Here is a 22,198-nt window from a genome sequence, read left to right as displayed (position 1 = left end):
CGCGCATGCGCCCGGCCCGCCACAGGAGTCGCTGGAGCGGGATGAGACAAAGATATCCCTACCGGCCAAAACCCTCCCTAACCCGGACGACGCTGGGCCCATTGGCGTCGCCCACGGACCTCCCGGTCGCGGCCGCTGTGACAGAGCCAAATAAAAAAAATGTGATTACTTGAATATATTTAGTATAGTTTTATCTAAAAATAATAACTTTTTTAATGTTTAACTTTTATTTTATGAATTTCACTAAGAAGTCCTCCCCTTACTCCTCGAGGAGCCTCCACTGGTGTTCAGGCTGCACAAGAAAACAGAGCAGAGCTCATGTCTTTCATGCAACTTTTTTTCAAATCATCACTCGTCGCATTTATGCAGCCAGTGGGTTAACTATCTTGCAACTATAGGGGGTGCTGTTCCGCATTAGCATATTTGTGTCTCCAAATTAAACTGCCTCGTGCTAAATTCTTGATCGTACAATAGCATATTATTGTTATTATTGGATAGAAAACACCTTCTAGTTTCTATAGAAGTTGGAATTTTGTCTCTGAGTGGTACAGAACAATTTCTACAGCACTTTTCATACAGGGTTAGATTTCAGAATTTTTACCTCTGATCTGGGTCTGTTATAAGGCCACAGTGAATGCTATGAAGAAACCGACACTGCCTACGTCTTCCTCTGGGTGTCTGTACTCATCACGTTTTCAATGAAGTCGATGGGACGTTCACAGCCATTATAAATGACAAAAATGTACAGAGAACCGTCCTTTCGCAACGTGCGCCTCAAGCGTGAAGGCCATCGACCTGCCTCGTTCCCAAATCGTTTTCCTAACCAGCAATATTTCTCCGGTCATGTTTTCAGTCGTTATAGTTGTTAAAACATCATAATGTAGTTAATTTGAGCCGTTTTATATCAATTTATATCCGTTTAGTGCGATTTTTGAGGAATTTCTTTGTTGTGCGTTCTGAAAGTTTGGACACACGTTTTAGGGAGTCGGTCGTGGTGGTGACATTTCGAAGGACAGAGGACATCTATCGACCAAAAGACGTTTATAACATAGAAAGGATACATTGCCCAAGAATATGATGAGAAGAACCTCAAAGTAAGCAATATTTAATATGATAAACCGTGTTTCTGTCGAAATATTTTTAAACGCATAATTCGCCATTTTGTTTGGTATAGCTTCACTTGGCCAACCTGTATTGAAAAAGTAAGGATAATTTTAAAAATGTAAATCCCGGTTGCATTAAGAACTAATTTGTCTTTCTGATTGCTGTTCAACCCTTGTATTTTTTAGTCAAGTATAATTAGCTTTCCAATTAAACTAGATCACTCTTGATAGATGACGTCAGACATATTGAGGCTTGATTTCCTTAGTATTATTTGTATTGTGTAACCACGTTTTGTATGGCTAAATATGCACCTTTCGAACAAACTATATATGTAAATTGTAAAATGATGTTACAGGAGTGTCATCGGAAGAATTCTGAGAAGGTTAGTGAAAAAGATTACATATATTTTGCCGGTGATTACGTTATAGCGCTCTTTGGCTGGAATCGATGCTCTGGTAATCTTGTTCATTTGTGGTATGCCTAACTTATTATTATTGTGTTTTCGCTGAAAAACGCTTAGAAAATCTGAAATAGGTCTGAAATCACCAAAATCTGTCTTTCCATTGCTATGCTTTGTCTATTTTTATGAAATGTTTTATGATGAGTAATTGGTCATAACGTTGCTCTATCTAGTAATTCGATCGATTTGTGATGTGGTGCAATTGTAAACTGTGATTTCTACCTGAAATATGCACTTTTTCTAACAAAAACTATCCTATACCATGAATATGTTATCAGACTGTCATGAAGAGGTTTTTCTTGGTTAGTGGATATCAATATCTTAGTTGAGCGAATTGGTGATACACCTGAAGGAGTAAGAAACTGATGGAGTTAGAATAGTGGTGTATTTTGCTAACGTGTTTAGCTAATAGATTTACATATTTTGTCTTCCCTGTAAAACATTTTAAAAATCTGAAATGGTGGCTTTATTCACAAGATCTGTATCTTTCATCTGGTGTCTTGGACTGTGATTTAATGATATTTAGATGCTACTATCTACTTCTGAAGCTATGTCTTATGCTAATCAGTGTGTGGGGGGTGGGGGGTGCTCCCGGATCCGGGGTTGATACTCGTGAAAGGTTAACTGCCTTGTTCAGGGGCGGAACAACAGATTTTTACCTTGTCAGCTCGGGGATTCGATCTAGCAACCTTTTTGTTACTGGCCCAACGCCGCCCCAAGTTGCATAAATAACTTGTTGTGGTAATTTCCTGTATTACTATGTGATGAGAGAGCAAACCACACACAAGTCAGAGTTATATTATAACGTCCATCTTTAAGTATATGAGCTTCACCATAGCCCTTTTGACCCTCAGATTAATTCTCTGAGAGTCCCTACAAAACAATTCTTAGTATCATTTATAGCCAAGACACACCCCTCTCAACTCACATGACGAAACACAGATCTTAGGAACAGTTCACAAAGAACCTTTTACTTGAAAGAGGAGTATCCCATAATTTATAGCATTAGCTATAAATTATTGTTCAGTTTGGTCTCTTTAACCGAGGTTCTAATCTCGTTCTTGGTACCACTTAGGACCAAAACATTACCTCATCCAATGGCATATATCAATTGTCAATTCTAGATACCCCCATCTCAAATACACCCCCTCCTGGACAAGCTCAGAAAGGGGAGTGATTCTCTAGGTCATATACCATGAAAGATAAGTTCAACAGTATGAGAGGGGTAATACAATGATTCCAGACACTTCCATACTCCTCCCCCCAATGGGAAAAAAAGGGAGTGACTAGCGTACAGACATAGTGGAGCCCTTCTCCCTTTCTGATATTCTGCATAGTATGAAAGTAAATAAAATATCTTATTTATCTATGTTACCTAACTAATTCTGATTCAGCTACGACAAACTCTAAATTAAGCATATAGCAGCATCTGTTTCTCTGTTAACTGCTCAACACAGAATAGCCGCATGTGCGCATTCCCTCAGAAATCATTTGTAGAAAATATACTTTCTATTTTATTTGGCTATGTTCAATTCTATTATTCATACTATAAAATAATATAAAATAATGCCACAGAATTCTAAGCAAATCTTGTCAGCTAAATTAACTAGTGTAGCCCACAGCCATATGGCGTAGCCAGATCAGGGCCTAACATAAGGACAACTCAAAATATGCTATTCTGTTCTTCTGAAATAGGCTACATTTTCTTCATATCATGTTTCTTTAGACCTAAAATAAATCATGGATTTATTGTGATGGTGTAGGCTTTTTAAAAAACGTTTTAAAATGTAGATGTTCCAACGGTGTGCTTCTGTGGCTTGTAGGCTATGTGTGGAAGCCAGGAGATGCTAAACGTGTTTATGTTAATTAACGATCAATTACCGTGAGACCGGTAGTTATTTGCATGACAATCACCGGCTGACAAAATGTCATGACCGCTACAGCCTTAGTGGCGGAAAAACTATTCTGGGTCCAATAGATTTTCCTGATCTGGTAACCTACCCAGGTAAAACCCTGGATCTTATATGGTATGACATGATTAATCTGTTGTAAAAAGGTTTAATATGGGCTATGATGGGACCAAAGTTTTTAGGATCAGGTCACATGGTTTAGAAAAACTCCACACCTTGGGGAATATAAAAACCCTGTCAAACTGCAGCAGCCTTGTACTTGTACATATGAATTATATTTTAAAGAACAGGGTTTTCTATACACAGAGAAAGCATCATGATTGGACAATAAAACTCACAGGGCTGAGCTTGCTTCATCCAGGTTGACATTGTGTAGTTCTGCCCTGTGCAACTGTAGGCCTAATAAAACATTTACTCAATCTATGTCAGCTATTGTGATTATTGATTAATTCCAGTTAAGCATTTTGGATTGAAAAAGTCTAGGTTGCCTAGTCAGCCCATGTTTGAATATAAACCAAATTTGATCCCATTCACATTTTCTCACAATCAAATGGACTATAAATACACAGCGTTACCGCTTTGTTTACCCTGGCTAGAGGGACAGGGCGCATACTGTAGTAGGCTAGACTATGCAGCTGCTGTTGATAGTAGCCTACAGTTGATCAGACTGAAAAATAGTCTCATTTCCATGCCATACTTCAGATCTCTAGTGTTAGATGTATGAAGTTTTTGCTTGTGTCTGTCGGGAGTGATGTGTTATCACGCTTGCTAAATAAATACTGGAGGAAAGTGAAGAGCACGCCTTGAGCTTTGTGCTTTGTGCCCGGCCTGCACAACCGATTTCTGTGAATCTGATTGGCCACCACTTGCAAAGAACCTCAAGCAACACTCTGATGTGAAGGACAGATGAAATTGTGTCTGAGTTGACAAATCATGAGGCAAATCAGTCTAAAAAAACAACTATTTTAATGTTTGCGTCAATATATTTTGTTAAACTAAATCAATAGTGGTGTGGCGCTGCCACACATAATTGAAAAATGCTGTGGCAAATGCCGCCTCCCCACACGTTTTCCGACGGCTCTGCATCTGTCAACCGATCATCCTAACTAAGGCCAAAAGTACAAACGCTCTCTTTCCCTACTGCTCTCCAGCCATGCAGAAGACACACTGTTATAACCCTGGGGATGTTACTGTACCGTGAATGTTTATGTTATGCTTAGACATTTATGTAATAGTGGTATAAAATAACCATGGGAATTATGTAACTGTTCATTGACGTATTATTATTCATATTTTTTGTTCACATTTGTACTAGAGGGCACTTAATGTGACGCTCCAGATCTTTTGTATAATTTCAGCCAGTAGTTATGGAAGTTGTGCTCACAAGCCAAAACGGGTCCCAGTTTTTGTGTACTACATTATCCATTTCATATGATCTCTTACGTCCTCAAAAAAACAACTATACATACAGTTCCTTCGGAGAGTATTCAGACCCTTTGACTTTTTCCACATTTTGTTATGTTACAGCCTTATTCTAAAATTGATAAATAAAAACAATTCCTCAGCAATCTACACACAAATACCCCCATCCTCTGAGACAGGATTATGTCGAGGCACAGATCTGGGGAAGGGTATAAAAACATTTTTGCAGCATTGAAGGTCCCCATGAACACAGTGGCCTCCATCATTCTTAAATGGAAGAAGTTTGGAACCGCCAAGACTCTTCCTAGAGCTGGCCACTTGGCCAAACTGAGCAATCGGGGGAGAAGGGCCTTGGTCAGGGAGGTGACCAAGAACCCGATGGTCACTCTGACAGAGCTCTAGAGTTCCTCTGTGGAGATGGGAGAACCTTGCAGAAGGATAACCATCTCTGCAGCACTCCACCAATCAGGCCTTTATGGTAGTGGCCATAAAGGTACCTAAAGACTCTCAGACCATGAGAAACCAGATTCTCTGGTCTGATGAAACAAAGATTGAACTCTTTGACCTGAATGCCAAGTGTCACGTCTGGAGGAAACCTGGCACCATCCCTACGGTAAAGCATGGTGGTGGCAGCTTCATGCTGTGGGGATGTTTTTCAGCAGCAGGGACTGGGAGACTAGTCAGGATCGAGGGAAAGATGAATGGAGCAAAGTACAGAGAGATCCTTTATGAAAACCTGTTCCAGAGCACTCAGGACCTCAGACTGGGGTGAAGGTTCACCTTCCCAAAGGACAACGACCCTAAGCACACTGCCAAGACAACGCAGGAGTGGCTTCGGGACAAGTCTCTGAATGTCCTTGAGTGGCCCAGCCAGAACCCGGACTTGAACCCGATCAAACATCTCTGGAGGAACCTGAAATTAGCTGTGCAGCAACGCTCCCCATCCAACCTGACAGAGATTGAGAGGATCTGCAGAGAAGAATGGGAGAAACTCTCCAAATACAGGTGTGCCAAGCTTGTAGCGTCATACCAAAGAAGACTCGATGTTTTAAACGCTGCCTAAAGTGCTTCAACAAAGTACTGAGTATAGGGGTCTGAATACTTATGTAAATGTTATATTTCCGTTTTTAATTTTTAATATATTAGCGAACATTTAAAAAAACCAGTTTTTGCTTTGTCATAATGGGGTATTGTGTGTAGATCGAGGGACCATTTTAAAAATTTAATCAACGTTAGAATAAGGCTGTAACGTAACAAAATGTCAAGTGGTCTGAATACTTTCCGAAGGCACGGTATATATATAACTTCCCGAAGGCACTGCATAACCTATGTTATGAATCTAATTCGTACAATATGTTACACATTTGTTATGCTTAAGTTCCCTGACAGCATCTTTTAATACACATGATTTCGATACATAATCCACCAAGACCAGTTATTGTCAATCAATGACATCTGATACTGTCTGCCAAGTGAAATAGATAACCCAGACAGCGCTAAGCTCTCTGTACCATCACCCCAAATGTACAAAACAAGTGGAATTCCTCTGACTGGGATTGTATTCATTGCCAGTTTTGACACTCCATAGTGTAAGTGAGCTGGACATTCCTTGGTGCTCTGATGGAGGCGTTCTCCTCCACTTCCACATATCTCTGTGTGTGTTCCCCTGGCACCTGTCTGTGTAGGTCCCAGCCTGCTGCGTTGGCTAGTTTGTGTTTACGACCACACTACCCCACAACAGCTGAATGTCTCCACAGAGGTTCTGCCCACGGAGGACCTCCACAACTCGTAGTATCAGGGTATACTCGGGTCGTGTGTATGTCTGTATATTTGTGCGTGTATTTCTAATACACACAATCTGTCATGGCCGGTGTGTGAAAGCAGCACAAACCAGTCATACCCGGCAATGGTGGTGGCCCTGAAAAACTGTCTAGTTGAGCAGATAAGATGTCATTACTAGACCACACCAGCATAAAGGTTGCATGTTTAGTCACGGCACTGTGTTACGGAGAGTCAAGAGTTTACTTGTATCTCAAGGACTTGAATTTACAACTAACCTGCTATGTTTAAGGTGAGTGAGCATTGAACAACTGAGTATTTAACAACTTGGTTTAAACTCAACACCTTTATTGCCAGAGTGGCCTGGCAGTGTAATCTCATGTCTGTTGTTTTTAATTGTATTGTGGTTTAGCAATGTGTTATAACATTACTATAACAATTGAATGTCTGACCCCAGAGAGGATTTGGGTAGCAGTGCTCAATAGAAGACTGTGTGTGTCTAACAGCAGAACATGAATGCCAGAGTGGCCCACAAACCCCACTCTGAAAAGTTTCAGTAGAGCTGGTTGTAATGTGGGCTTGATGTGACTTTGACGGTAGTCTGATCTGTTTCTCCGTCTCCACAGTCTCACGATGGGGCCTATCAGTACAGCTATATTTAGCCCAGCTTATCGCTGCTATCTGACAGAGCTATGTGTTTCACGGTCCGGTGGAAGGTGTGCGTGGCACTGTTTTTAGTCTCTCATTGTCAATAAAGCAACATTGAATCCCATATCCTTTTCACCTAAATTAGTAATAAACAGACACTCAGAATGTGATTGGACTTTCCACTAGACAAAAGCAACACTGTGACATGCATGTGAAGGGACTGTGTGTACACAGGTGTGATGGGTAAGATTATGGATCTTTGTTTGATTGGGAGTGTTTTGAATCATAGGATATTTATGAGCCTCGTTGCACTTAAGTAGATTAATAATGTGCAGGGGTTGCTAATACTGGCAGACAGGTGTGTTGTATCAATGTGTATACTAAGGCTAGACAAGGCATCAGCATGATGTGTCCCACCTCAAGTCTGATTTGTGCTGACTGCCATCTTGGCTCTGTGTTTGGATGACAAGCAGCATATGTGCTGTTTCCAGTCTCTTAGTAATGCCCTCCAGCTCCCAGCAGCAGCTGGCAGCTCCATTGAGACCTTCCTATACAAGGCCCCAGAGGCCCCCTCCATTAGGCCTCCATGTTGTTTCATTCAATAATACCCCCCCTCCCCCCCTTGTCATGTGATACTAGTTTCAGCATAGGGTCTGCTCTTTGCCCCCAGGGCTAGGGCTGGGACCAATAAGTGCTGCTTATGGACTGCTGCTGCACTCTGAACTGGTGCTTTTATAGAAAGTGTACATGGGTGTGTGCATGTCTGTGTGTGTGAACAATGCCCTATATGCAAGAGCTTTAGTATGCTGGCTTTGGATTTCTGCACTCTAAACTGCTGAGTTATTCCAATTCCAAGCATCACCATGTCTAATGTAGTCTGTTGCTCTCTTAAAAAAGCTCTTATACATTTAAAATAGCCGTCCAATATGCAGGCTAATGTGACGCTAAACTGCCACGGGGGTGTTTTCCTGAACATATAACCCGCGAGGATGACATTCAGCGTCCTCTCTTTTGAATTGGTTTCTTCTTGTGTCAAATATTGGAGTAAATCCATTCCACTATTTTTCATTTTGTTATTCAACATTGCCATAAACATTCCACCTACTGCAAGCTGTTATTCTTCCCAAAGAGTTTGCTTAGGATATGCCAAGCACTCACTGTCAGATGGGATCTCTCTTCCCACCTACCACTACATAGCCTCTCTAACAACCTGATTGTGGTCTTGGTAACACTTTGATATCACTTATTTATGAGATGGTGACATTTGAAACCAGTGCTCTCCTGTTCAATACACAGCCCAATAGCATGCCCCTCCTACTGGCTAAAGACATGGAAATGAGATGGAGCTAATAAAAGACTACTATTTTAAACACATTGTGGACTAAGAAGCTATAGGGTGTGTATTGAATCCAACTACATTAGCATTGATCTACATCACTCTCATACCCCCCATTATGATTGGCTAGCATCCATCATATGACTCATAAGCAGTCATGGTTGTCTGATCTTGTTACATATGTCAAATGAGATATGAGATATGAGAGGAGTGTCGTATCACTTTACAGCAAAGGGAGGGTTGTGAGTGATGTCATTGTTGGTATCAGTGGATTGTGGCTGAGGACTGCAATTGAAGTGACTGAACTTGTGGCATGTCTGTTTTGAGCATCTGTTTTGAGTCTGCCAGTCTGTCTGTGTCATGTGAGGAGAACCCTAAACATGTCAATGAAATTACGCTGAGCTTTCACCTCAGTGACTGTCAGTGCAGTGTTATTGGTCTGTTAGTCTGACCTCTACTGAGTTAGCAGGTAGGGAAAGTAGTAAAGTACAATAGTTGGTGCGCTTTAGTGGTTATACAGATGTCACATAGGGTACAGGGCGGGGGACTATGCATATATGTAAACAACAGCTGGTGCACGATATCTAAGGAAGTCTCAAGGTTTTTCTCGCCTGAGGTAGAGTATCTCATGATAAGATGTAGACCACACTATCTACCTAGAGAGTTTTCATCTGTATTTTACTGTAGCTGTTTACATACCACCACAGATTGATGCTGGCTCTAAAACCACACTCAATGAGCTGTATACCGCCATAAGCAAACAGGAAAATGCTCATCCAGAGGTGGTGCTCCTAGTGGCCGGGGACTTTAATGCAGGGAAACTTAAATTAGTTTTACCTAATTTCTATCAGCATGTTAAATGTGCAACCAGAGGGAAAGAAACTCTAGACCACCTTTACTCCACACACAGAGATGCGTACAATGCTTTCCATCACCCTCCAATTGGCAAATCTGACCATAATTCTATCCTCCTGATTCTTGCTTACAAGCAAAAATTAAAGCAGGAAGCACCAGTGATTCGGTCTATAAAAAAGTGGTCAGATGAAGCAGATGATAAACTACTGGACTGTTTTACTAGCACAGACTGGAATATGTTCTGGGATTCCTCTGATGGCATTGAGGAGTACACCACGTCAGTGACTAGTTTTATCAGTGCATCAAGGATGTCATCCCCACAGTGACTGTACGTACATACCCCAACCAGAAGCCATGGATTACAGGCAACATCCGCACTGAGCTAAATGGTAGCGCTGCCGCTTTCAAGGAGTGGGACAATACACACAAATCCCCCAAAATATAAAGAAAGGAATTAAGAAATATAGAAATATTAGAACGAGCAATGTCAGAGTCCGGATTATAAATATATATTTATATGATGGTGTATATTTACATTATAGGCAGTAAATTAATAGAAAGGTGTCTACAGCAGTAGTTATTATATAGGATACTCTAAAATACATAAAACATTATGTAAACATTATTAAAGTGATCAGTGTTCAGTGACTATGTACATAGGGCACCATTCTCTAAGGAGCAGGGTTGAGTACTGGGTGGTAGCCGGCTAGTAACGTTGACTAAAGTTCAGGGCAGGGTACTGGGCGGAGGATGACTAGTGGTGACTGTTTTAACAGTCTGATGGCCGGGAGATAGAATCTGTTTATCAGTCTTTCGGTCCCAGCTTTGATGGACCTGTACTGTCTCTGCCTGCTAGATGGTATTGGGGTGAACAGGCCGTGGGTCGGGTGGCTGAGATCCTTCTTCACCACACTGTCTGTGTGGATGACCATTTCAGGTTGTCAGTGATGGGCACGCCGAGAAACTTGAAGCTTTTCACCCGCTCCACTGCGGTCCCTGTCGATGTGGATGGGCGAGTGCTTTCTATGCTGTCTACGTTCAGCTCCTTAAGTTTGTTGACACTGAGGGAGAGGTTATTTTCCTGGGATCACTCTGCCAGGGCCCTCACCTCCTCTCTGTAGGCTCTCTCATTGTTGTTGGTAATCAGGCCTACCACAGTTGTGTCATCTGCAAACTTAATGATTGAGTTGGAGATGTGCATGGCCACGCAGTCATGGGTAAACTGCGAGTTTAGGAGGGGGTTGAGCATGCACCCTTGTGTGGCCCCCGTGTTGAGGATCAGTGTAGTGGAGCTGTTGTTGCCTACCTTCACCACCTGGGTACACCCGTCAGGAAGTCCAGGATCCAGTTGCACAGGGCGGGGTTCAGACCCAGGGCCGCGAGATTAGTGATGAGCTTGGAAGGCACTATGTTGAAGGTTGAGCTGTAGTTGATGAACAACATATATATATATATATATTTTTTTTTTATACACTACTTTGGGGTCACTTGGGGTCACTTACACATGTCCTTGTTTTTGAAAGAAAAACATTTGGTCCATTAAAATAACATCAAATATATCAGAAATACAGTGTAGATATTGTTAATGTTGTAAATGACTATTGTAGCTGGAAATTGCTGATTTTTAATGGAATATCTACATAGGCGCACAGAGGCCCATTATCAGCAACCATCACTCCTGTGTTCCAATGGCACGTTAGGTAATCTAATCCAAGTTTATCATTTTTAAAGGCTAATTGATCATTAGAAAACCCTTTTGCAATTGTTAGCACAGCTGAAAACTGTTGTCCTGATGTAAAGAAGCAATAAAACTGTCCTTTTTAGACTAGTTGAGTATCTGGAGCATCTGCATTTGTGGCTTCGATTACAGGCCTACACAGAACAGCGCAAACTGGCTCTAACCAGAATAGAAAGAGGATTGGTAGGCCCCCGTGCACAACTGAGCAAGAGGACAAGTACATTAGAGTGTCTAGTTTGAGAAACAGATGCCTCACAAGTCCTCAACTGGCAGCTTCATTAAATAGTACCCGCAAAACACCAGTCTCAACGTCAACAGTGAAGAGGCGACTCCGGGATGCTGGCCTTCTAGGCAGAGTTGCAAAGAAAAAGCCATCTCAGACTGGCCAATAAAAAGCAAAGATGAAGATGGGCAAAAGAACACAGACACTGGACAGAGGAACTCGCGAATATCTTTGTTCCAAGAGTTCAGTTTGTGCGCAGAGTATTCTGTTGAGCCAGACTCTAGCATATTGCATAGACCTGAAATTCTACCCTTACCATTACAATGGGTTGAGATCATATTTTCTAAAGTGGACAGAAGGGGTTCTGTTAGGTTTTGGGCAGCCACGAGGAAGCTCCTTAGCTGTAAATATATATATTTTTAATTCTAGGAATGTCATATTTTTTTGCTATGTGCTTTACGAAGAACCTTAGTGTCAGAATTCAAAAGTGAAATGGCACGATAGGAATCACATTTGATATGCAGCTTTCCAGGTTTTACCTCTCAAAGAAGGGGGCATTTCGTAAGATTCCAAAAACATCTCCAGGAGGGGAGTGCATAGTTTGATCTTAAATCTCTTGTAGATGTCAACGGGCAGCCCATCTGGGCCAGATGGCCCCCGCCCTCATACTATCAATTGCATTGGACATTTCCTCCACTGTCAGCTCAGCATTAAGAATATCCTTAGATCGGAGTTTCCCAATACTTCAGATTATTCTATCTAAAAAGCTAGCCTGGGTATCAGTTTCAGGAGGATACTCTGATGCATATGCTTTTTCATAAAATGATTTAAAGGTATTGTTTGTCTCCCATGGGGCCACCATCACAGCTCCCTCTGCATCCTGAGTTTAATTGATTGCTCTCTCTGCTTGCTGCTGTTTGATTCGCAAGGCCAACAGCTTCCCAGCTTTTTCACCCTGGTCATAATATGATTGGTTTAGTCTCAATAAGCTTGCTGCAGCTCTACCCGCATACATTCTGTTATATTGAGCCCTGAGCAAGAGCAACTCCTTGTGTGCACCTGTGGAATTAGTGAGGAAAATTTCTCTCTCCTGAGTTTTAATTTTGGTTTCAAGTAATTTAATTTTAAGTATTTTTTTTTATCTTGGAGCTTTATTTTTGACCCCTTATGAAGCTTTAAAGACTTCCCATCTAGTACAAGCTGAAGTCTGTGTTATATTAATTGAAAAGTATAGGTCAATTTGCTGTCCAATGTATTCTGTAAAACTTGTATCTTGCAGCCATTTAGGTTGGAAGCGCCATTTAGGTGGGTCACATACTAAACTAGAATCGGAATATATAAGAGATGCTGGAGCATGGTCAGAGATGACAATGTTATAATAAAAGCAAAGTAAAATTTTAGAGCGTATTGCTGCTGAGATCAAAAAATAGTTGATTCGGGAATAGGTCTGGTGAGTGATAAAGTAACACGAATATTCCACATCATCTGGTTTCATGTTTCTCCAAATCTCTAAATTGAATCCTTCATAAAATGCTGTATGGTTTTCCTACATTAGGTGTGGGAGTAGTTTGAACCTGAGGTGCGATCTTTAACAAGATCTAAAGTGCAATTAAAGTCTCCTGCAACAATATCATTTCCTGTAAGTGTGGAAAGGTTTAGAAACAAATTGTGAAAGAATTTAGAGTCATCTTCGTTGGGACCATACACATTAATTAAAGTCAACTGCTCGGACAGCAAGGTACCCCGTATAATAATATATCTGCCGGCGGGATCACAAATTGTTTGCAATAGCTCATATCTAAAAAGGTATTTGACTTCAATATATGACAGAATGGTGAACACAGTGACCAGGCTAACTCATAGTAGCTTGATGCACCATTTCTCAAGGTAAATGATCTCCATATTTTCTTTGTGCTGTTCACAACCCTCCAGTGTAATTGTGTGTGTCTAAAGTACGTGAAAGCTGGGTCATATGAATGTCACATGACTTCCACACAGTGGTACAGCCACAGAAAGAAAAAGCAAGGCTTATCTCTCTCCAAACAAAATAATTGGTTGGTGGTTCCCTAGGCACATGCCCAGCGTGCCTGTTCAGCTCCTTGTAACATGTCTTTGCTCAGGCATTCCAAGGGACATTCCTCCTCCACCAGCCAGGAATAAAGATGTGATTTCCACATCAGCAAATAAAGAATATGGCTATGTGTTCTAATACGTCAGAAGTACTGAGCACAGATTTGATGCCTACTTTAGAGTTGAAGTCATTATTGGATTAATAAGAGCATCTGATGACGGTGACTAAAATGTATTTACCAATGGATTCTCACCTCTACCCTTTTATCAATAGCAAAAGGCATGTGAGCATAAGTATTATATTATTTTCTATGGGTGAGAGAGTAGAGGTAAGTATGTCCTCCTGTCGCTCGATAAACTCCTTTAATGACTTCACTGACAGTGATTGACACCACCAACGCTGCTGCAGGACACTCATCAGCCTCGCTCTCCCCCGCAGCCAATCAGAGGCCAAGAAGTAAACGGGTTGTCAAACGCACTGCAGTCTTCTAACAGTGTTTGATGTCGAAGGTCATATGAGCACGAACACGCCTGCACACTGCACAGGACACGGCTGAGTGTTAAGAAGATAAGAGATTGCTGTTGTTGGGAAATGTGATTTCAGTGATATAGCTGTTCAAGCCTTTTCAAGTCACATTTCCTATATTAAAATTCTAACCTGACTCGCACTGCAGCAGCGCACAGGGCCATTATCCGGAACCACACATCATATTAGGGAGTCATTATAATGTTTAATGGAGAAATTAGATTCAATGTTTGTGACGGCGGTTCTGAGTTGCTACTGTATCACTATTAGTTATTTTCTCTCGATATTGATTCAGTAATCAATAGACTATTTATTTAAGCTTTATTTAACTAGGCAAGTCAGTTAAGAACAAATTCTTATTTACAATGACGGCCTATCCCGGCCAAACCCACTGCTAACCCGGACGACACTGGGCCAATTGTGCGCCGCCTTTTGGGACTCCCGATAACAGGCGGTTGTGATATAGCCCGGGATTGAACCCAGGTCTGTAGTGATGCCTCTAGCACTGCGATGTAGTGCCTTAGACCGCTGCACCACTCTGGAAGCCTAGAGGGGAGCAGTGATTGATAAGAGACATGTTAAATCCATATGAATTCAAGCACTTTTTAACAGCATCCCTTTTAATTAATCAAAACCTTCCATACATGTTTGTCCACTTTTTGGACCTGAATGCCAAAACATTCAAGAGATGGAGTTCTTCAAAGTTGACCCATTTTGCATACCCCACCATACCATGAGACATCCATGTCTTCATCACTGGTAAAGATAAACAGTTGAGTTTGATATCATTTAAAAGCTTACAAACAGGGTTGTCATGGTATAGTGAATGATCTAAAAATTAGTTTTTTCTTCATATTCACATATGTTGTACTTTATATCATCTGAGGTTTTTGTTTTGTACCTGCCATCGGTTGAGACACGATATGCTCTTGAAGACAGGGTGGGTCAGTGGTGTTGTGGAGGGTATATGCAGGTATATCCCGTATACCCACTTATTTTTCAGTGGGAATTGCGTGTACTCACTTCTTAATCCCCATGCTGCATATCAAAGTAGTGTAGTGGAGGTATACACAGTATCAATAGGTAAGGCTGATGGAACAGATCACAATGTTTAGCTTAAAATGTTGATGAACAATTTTTTCCCCATTTAAGTGCAGCAATGTGCACACGTCAATATGTTCCAAAATGTGCAGATAAACACCGTTGTAAAATGCGCACTGCTCATGCAAGTGGTTTTATGGACAGAGATGGAAATTAGAAATATAGAAAGAGGGGAGATTTTAAGATTCATCAACTATCATGGGTTGCTAATATGACTAGGATAATGCCTTTGGCTGCTAGACAATGAAAGAAAGTTTAAAGAAAACCAATAGAACAGGAGAACGCATATGAGGATGTCTTTCTTTATAAAAGACAGTGCCTTCAGAAAGTATTCATACCCCTTGAATTATTCCACATTTACAGCCTGAATTAAAAATGGATTACAAAAATAATACTTCTCACCCATCTACACACAATACTCTATAAGTGAAAACTTGTTAGAAATGTTAGCAAATATATTGAAAATGAAATACAGAAATATCTAATTTACAAAGGTATTCATACCCCTGAGTCAATACATGTTATTATCACCTTTGGCAGTGATTACAGCTGTGAGTCTTTCTGGGTAAGTCTCTAAGAGCTTTGCACAGCTGGATGGTACAATATTTGCACATTATTCTTATTATTCAGGCTTTGTCAACTCTGTTGTTGATCATTACTAGACAGGTATTTTCAAGTCTTGTCATAGATTTTCAAGTGGATTTTAAGTCAAAACTTTAACAAGGCCATTCAGGAAAATTCAATGTCGTCTTGGTAAGCAACTCCAGTGTAGATTTGACCTTGTATTTTAGGTTATTGTCCTGCTGAAAGGTGAATTTGTCTCCTAGTGTCTGTTGGAAAGCAGACTGAACCAGCTTTTCCTCTAGGATTATGCCTCAACTCCCCAGTCCTTGCCGATGACAAGCATACCCATAACATGATGCAGCCACTCCCATGCTTGAAAATATGAAGAGTGGTACTCGGTGATCTGTTGTGTTGGATTTGCCCCAAACATAATGCTTTGTAGTCAGGACATTTCATTGCCACTTTTTGTTTTTGTTTTACTTAAGTGCCTTGTTGCAAATAGGATATATGTTCTGGAATATTTTTATTCTGTATGTGCTTCCTTCTTTTCACTCGGTCATTTATGTTAGTATTGTGGAGTAACTACAATGTTGTTGATGCATCCTCAATTTTCTCGAAACAAAGCCATTTAAATCGGTAACGGTCACCATTGGCCTCATGGTGAAATCCCTGAGCGGTTTCCTTCCTCTCCGGCAACTGAGTTAGGAATTATGCCTGTATCTTTGTAGTGACTTGGTGTATTGCTACATCATCCAAAGTGTAATTAATAATTTCACCATGCTCAAAGGGATATTCAATGTCAGCTTTTTTAATTTTTTAACCTCATCTACCAATAAGTGCCCTTCTTTGCAAGGCATTGGAAAACCTCCCTGGTCTTTGTGGTTGAATCTGTGTTTGCAATTCAGTGTTCAACTTTGAGACCTTACAGATAATTGTATGTGTGGGGTACAGATATGAGATAGTCATTCAAAAATCATGTTAAACACTATTATTGCACATAGAGAGTCCGTGCAACTTATGTGACTTGTTATGCACATTTTTACTCCTGAACTTATTTAGGCTCCCCGTAAAGAGGTTGAATACTTATGGACTCAAGACATTTCAGCTTTTCATTTGTAATTCATTTGTAAAAACAGAATTCCACTTTGACATTTGTATTTAACCTTTATTTGATCAGGGAGTCATACTGAGACCAAGCTCTCTTTTACAGATGAGCTCTGAATTACATACTGTACATTACAGAAAATACACACATCAAAATACAAGCAGAAAGAAGAAAACACTGTCATAAAAAATGAACACATTCATCTCATCAGTAATAAGGTCCTCAATCAACTTTCTGAATTGCCCTAGAGGCACCAGAACATCAAATTTAAAAACATTTTGAAGATTGTTACGCCAATAAGGTGCAAGAAAATAAAACGCTGATTTACCTAACTAAGTAAAGACCAAAGGAATTTCCAGAGTTAGCCATCCCTGAGAGTGGGTGTGGTAAGTTTAGTAATGATGTTAGGGACACTGGGTCTTCTTGTGGAAAGGCTTTATCAATAAAAACATAGCAATGTATCAACCTACGTGACATCAGAGAGGGCCAACCAACTTTCTGCTAGGTAATGCAGTGATGAGTACTAAAACTGTCGCCCAGTGCGCTATGATAAACTGCATCTAACTGCTTTAATAAAGTGGCAGCTGCTATCATATAGATGATGTCACCATCGTCTAGGACCGATAGGAACGTCGACTGAATGATCTCTTTTCTACTATTTAGCGAGATTTCTATAGAAGAAGCCCATTTTTATTCTCAGCTTCTTAACTAACTCATCAATATGCTTTTTAAAAGACAGGTTTTCATCTATCCATATGCCCAGATATTTGTAAGCAGGGAAACGATCAATATGGACACCAACCAAAGTACATGTGCTTAAATCATCAGTGTTATTTGTATGCACTCTAGAGAACAACATATACTTATTTTTACCTGCAATCAGCACTAATTTCAGGTCAATAGAGTTGTTCTGTAATCAGGGATGCAAACTAGTCACCTTTCGACGAAGTTTACCGTTTTGAATCCAAAATAGGTGACCTCAGGTGACAGCCTCATTTATCTGTTTCAATAGTAGGCCTACTATTAGCCTACTTGCAGAGTGAAGCTTGGGTTGGCTTGACTGAAAGAACAATATGGGATTTATGATTTTAGGTCAGTCAGAGTATATGTCACTGTTTCTCATAAAGTTTTCACACAGGGCGCCTATTTGTAAGTAAGCATTCCACTGTAAGGTCTACACCTGTTGTATTCGGCGCATGTGACTAATATGATTTGATTTGACATGTATTGGCGTGCACAATTGTGGATTGATTTAAAAAACAATAAAATAATCTTTAAATTCATTCTAAAACTCACAGGCTGCCGTGCAGACCTTGAAACCGGTGTATTGTGTGCTCTCCGTCTGGTCTTGGTCAGTACCCATGCTGCAACATTCTATATGTTTTGCAGGATTTTTTTGGTAGACCAGACAGGAGAGCATTACAGTAGTCAAGCCTGCTAGTAAATAAATAATGGGTAAATAATGAGTCTCTCTGTATCAGCCTGAGAGAGAAACGGACGCACCGTGGCAATGTTCCTCAGGTGGTAAAAAGCTATTTTGGGCACATTAAATGTGTGATTCGAAATTGAGTTCAGATATATAGAATAACACCTAGGCTTTATAACTGGGGTTTTATCTTTATTGCCGTGAAATAAAATGTGTGGCCAGATTCTCTCTCTGTACTTTGGCTCCAACAATAAGTACCTCGGTCTTGTCTTGATTTAGCTGGAGGAAGTTGTGAGCCATCCAAGTGTTTTAATCACTAATACAGTCTAATAATTTATCCGTGGAGCTAATATCCTCTGGTGACACAGAAATGTAAAGTTGTGTATCGTCTGCGTAGCAGTGAAATTCAATGCTGTGATTTCTGATAACGCTGCCAAGGGGTAACATATATAAACTGAACAGTACCAGACCCAAAATCGAACCTTGTGAAACACCATGTGATATGTATTCTCTCTGAGTTATGTTTACCAAGGGTGACAAAAAACTCTTGACTGGTTAAATACGTCCTAAACCAATTTAGAACTGGACCAGAGAGGACAACCCATCTCTACATTCTGTCCAGAAGGGCATCATGGTCAACAGTGTCAAATGCAGCACTTAAATCCAAGAATACAAGGACAGAGAGCTGTTTGGCATCTGTATTGGCTCTAAGTTCATTTACCACTTTAACTAAGGGGTCCTCTATGCTGTGGGGGGCCCGGAAACCAGATTGACATTTTTCAAAAATAGAGTTATCATTTAGCTGTTTGAAAACCAATTGCTCCAGAATTTTGCTTAAGAATTTAAGGTTGGAGACTGGCTGAAAATTGCTAAAACCTGAAGAATCTAGATTACTTTTCTTCAGACAGTTTCACCATAGCAGGTTTTTAGTGCAGTGGGGAAAGTGCCTGTTAACAGGTGGGGATTAACAATAGTTTGCACTTGTTCAGATATGCAGTTAAAAAACTGTTTTGAAGAAGGTGGTGGGGATAGGATCGAGAAGGCAGGTAAAGGGCTTAAATTGAGATCACTTTCCTGAGCATGTCTGTGTCAACCAGGGAAATGTTATCCATAGTGCCTTTGCGTGGTAGGCTAGGGCACATGTCATCAAACTTCTCATCAGGTCTTGCTTGACTGATACCCAGCCTAATGGGTGTCATCTTATCTCTGAAATATGCTGCAAACTCGTCACATTTAGATGTGGAGGAAAGTTCACATAGGTTTGCAGGGGTAGGTTTTATCAGGCCATCAATGGTCGAGAACCATTCTGCAGCTAGAATAAATGTGATGTGAAAATAAGCCAAGGTTGAATGCGAATCAAGATGGTGTATGACATCACAGAAGCTTGTAAAGAGTGGCTATTGAGGAACATTCTCAATAGTTCTTATTTTTTACTGGGCATGTCTGACTGACTGGGGAACAACTTGAAACCAGTGGAAGCTGCTGAGGGGAAGACTGCACATAATAATGTCTGGAAAGGAGTGCATGGAATTCCATTTACTCAATTACAGCATTATTATGAGCCGTCCTCCCCTTAGCAGCCTTCACTGATTGACACTGTATCTTTAATAGACCGATAACAGATCCTGTTTACAGGCAGATATCCCTCTGAAATGTGTCTGTTGAGCCCTCTAAAATGGGTTCTCATAGCTATTGCCAAGTTGATATTTCTTTTAGTAGTCACAGTTGTGTGCTTGTGACTAGTTTCACACTGAGAAATGCCACTTCAGCTTTTTCAGGGTAAATTGTGTGTGAATGATCTCTTGGTGGCATGTACCCTTTCTTTCATGTACAGTACTCTAACTTTGTCACTTTCATTGCTCCGAACACTGCCTTGTGTGAGAGACTTGTGTGGAGTATGCTACACATCTTTAACCTGGCTCCTAAAAGACGTCCCATCAAATATTAAAGGACCCTTCAAAGCCCCTTTCAGTTCCCCCTTAGCTCCCCACCCAATCTCACACACATACTGTATACAGTCAGACTGAATACATAGCCAACTGAAAAGGTTATTTCTCTGTCTTTGCGTAGCAATACCTCAACTGGGTGCCAGCTCACTGTCTAAGACACGGGAGAAAATGCATGAGCTATACTGAATGTCTAAACAGTCTCTAACTGTGGTTTCAACATTGATGTCTGGGAACTTGAGTAACTAGAAGACTCTGTGGGGTCAAGCCAGGTGGACTGCAAAGATAATGTATAATTCCTGCGGAAAGCTAAGTGCTGCTTGTAATGTCTACAGGGATGTCCCCTGCTGTCATTGAGTCACTGTGAGAGATGTGTGGTGTAATGCTTTGCTCTGATAGAGCACCACGTGCAGTGCAGCACGGTAATGGAAGCCTATCCTGCATCACGCTTCCTCATCCATTTGATTTGCTTGTTAGAATATAGCACTAGCATAGCTTTCCATGCTCTCTCAATCGTTGAGCATCACTTGGCGTAGCATCAGTATAGCTTTGCTAACTCATTCGATTTTCATTAGTTAGCATAGCCTCAGTGTAGCTTTCCTCGCTGTCTCATTCAATTAGCATCAGCTAATGGCTAGTTTGGGATCCCTTTGGGAATGGTGGAGGGAGGTTACACTACACTGAGGCAGTGTTTCTCAACCCTTTCCCAAGGACTGGCACGCAATTGTTCTCTGAGGCCCACCGATTGTACAACTTGCATTTGAGAACTGTTTAAATTAGTTTCAGCGAACCATCTGGTTCATGTATCGGGGTTTGAGAAACACTAATGGATGTCTCTCTTTTACACAGCCTTCTGTTTGCAGAGCCAGTGGAAGGAGTCCATGTCCAGATTTGGATGAACTACTGCATCTGGGTTAGACTGACAGGGTTGTGTTGCATGGGTGGCTGTGAGTTTACCTCCACTGTGAAAGCTCTAGTTCTAGGCTTATGTCTGAGAATTGGACCAGTTGCCCATCAAACTGATGGTATAGAGTAATTGATCAGACAAATGTATTCACTCTAAGAGTCAGATGACAGTTAGATTTACTGAGGCTGCAGTACAGAGAGCACACTGTGGAGCCTGGCTCAGCTCTGCTCAGTAAGAGGACGAAGAGAGAGGACGTGGGAGAGGCCATGGTCTACTGTAACCTCCTGGAAACTAAGAGGTTACAGTAGATACCAGTATTTTTTTCCATGGCAAAAATGATAACATGAAGCAGACCAAACTTTGGTAATTTAAAAACCTTTTATACATAAAATATTGTCTGCTATAGCTAGGAAAATAAACACATGTGACTCTGGATGACAACATAATGATGTATGTTTCCAACATTAGGGCTGTTTTCCTAAAGAAGTTATTTCTGCTTTGCGCTTTGTTTCCTTGCTATGATACTAACAAGTATCGTCATACTGGTATCATCCCGGCCCTACTGGAAACCAGTGCAAAGGTCCATTAATGGAAAGAAGATACAGCATGATAATCCAGTTTCCCCCTCGCTTTTCCTATCTCTTCCCTCCTTCATTGCTTACCGCCCTTATGACCTAGCTCTTAGTATCTAGACAGAGGCTCCCTAGGTTGGTTGTTTGTGTTTGTGTTTGAGATGAAGATAGAAGAGAGACGCTTCTACAGAGAGGAAGGCCTAGTAGTTATTGGTCGCTCCTGTACTCCGACCTATTGGCAGATAGTGGAGACTGAAGAGCGTGGGGAGGGTTATAGCAGGGCAGCATGGGGTTTTGGAGATGGGGGCTGGGACGGCTGCTGTATGATGCACTCATGCGTAACCCCACTTCCCAGTTGATCACAGCGCAGGAGCTGTCATGTGCTATCTGTGTCTATCCTGTTGCTCTTGAATAATGCTAGTCTGTATTTCAAGGGGGCGTGGACTGATTAGAGTGTGTGTGTGTGTGTGTGTGTGTGTGTGTGTGTGTGTGTGTGTGTGTGTGTG

The 22,198-nt window shown here is 41.0% G+C and overlaps 1 protein-coding gene across 1 annotated transcript in view; it reads left to right on the top strand.

Annotated features, from left to right (window-relative positions):
• Positions 1 to 6,783: 6,783 nt before the first annotated feature.
• Positions 6,784 to 22,198, top strand: part of ccser2a (coiled-coil serine-rich protein 2a) — a 69,808-nt gene continuing 54,393 nt past the window's right edge. Inside the window, 1 exon segment of the mRNA XM_070434811.1 lies at positions 6,784 to 6,967. Within this exon segment, the coding sequence (XP_070290912.1) occupies positions 6,959 to 6,967 (9 nt within the window). The 5' untranslated portion in view covers positions 6,784 to 6,958.

Source organism: Salvelinus sp. IW2-2015, linkage group LG25, assembly GCF_002910315.2.
Source record: "Salvelinus sp. IW2-2015 linkage group LG25, ASM291031v2, whole genome shotgun sequence".
Taxonomy (NCBI): domain Eukaryota; kingdom Metazoa; phylum Chordata; class Actinopteri; order Salmoniformes; family Salmonidae; genus Salvelinus; species Salvelinus sp. IW2-2015.
Note: the sequence above shows the minus strand (reverse complement) of the source record. Positions and strands in the feature narration are given on the sequence as shown.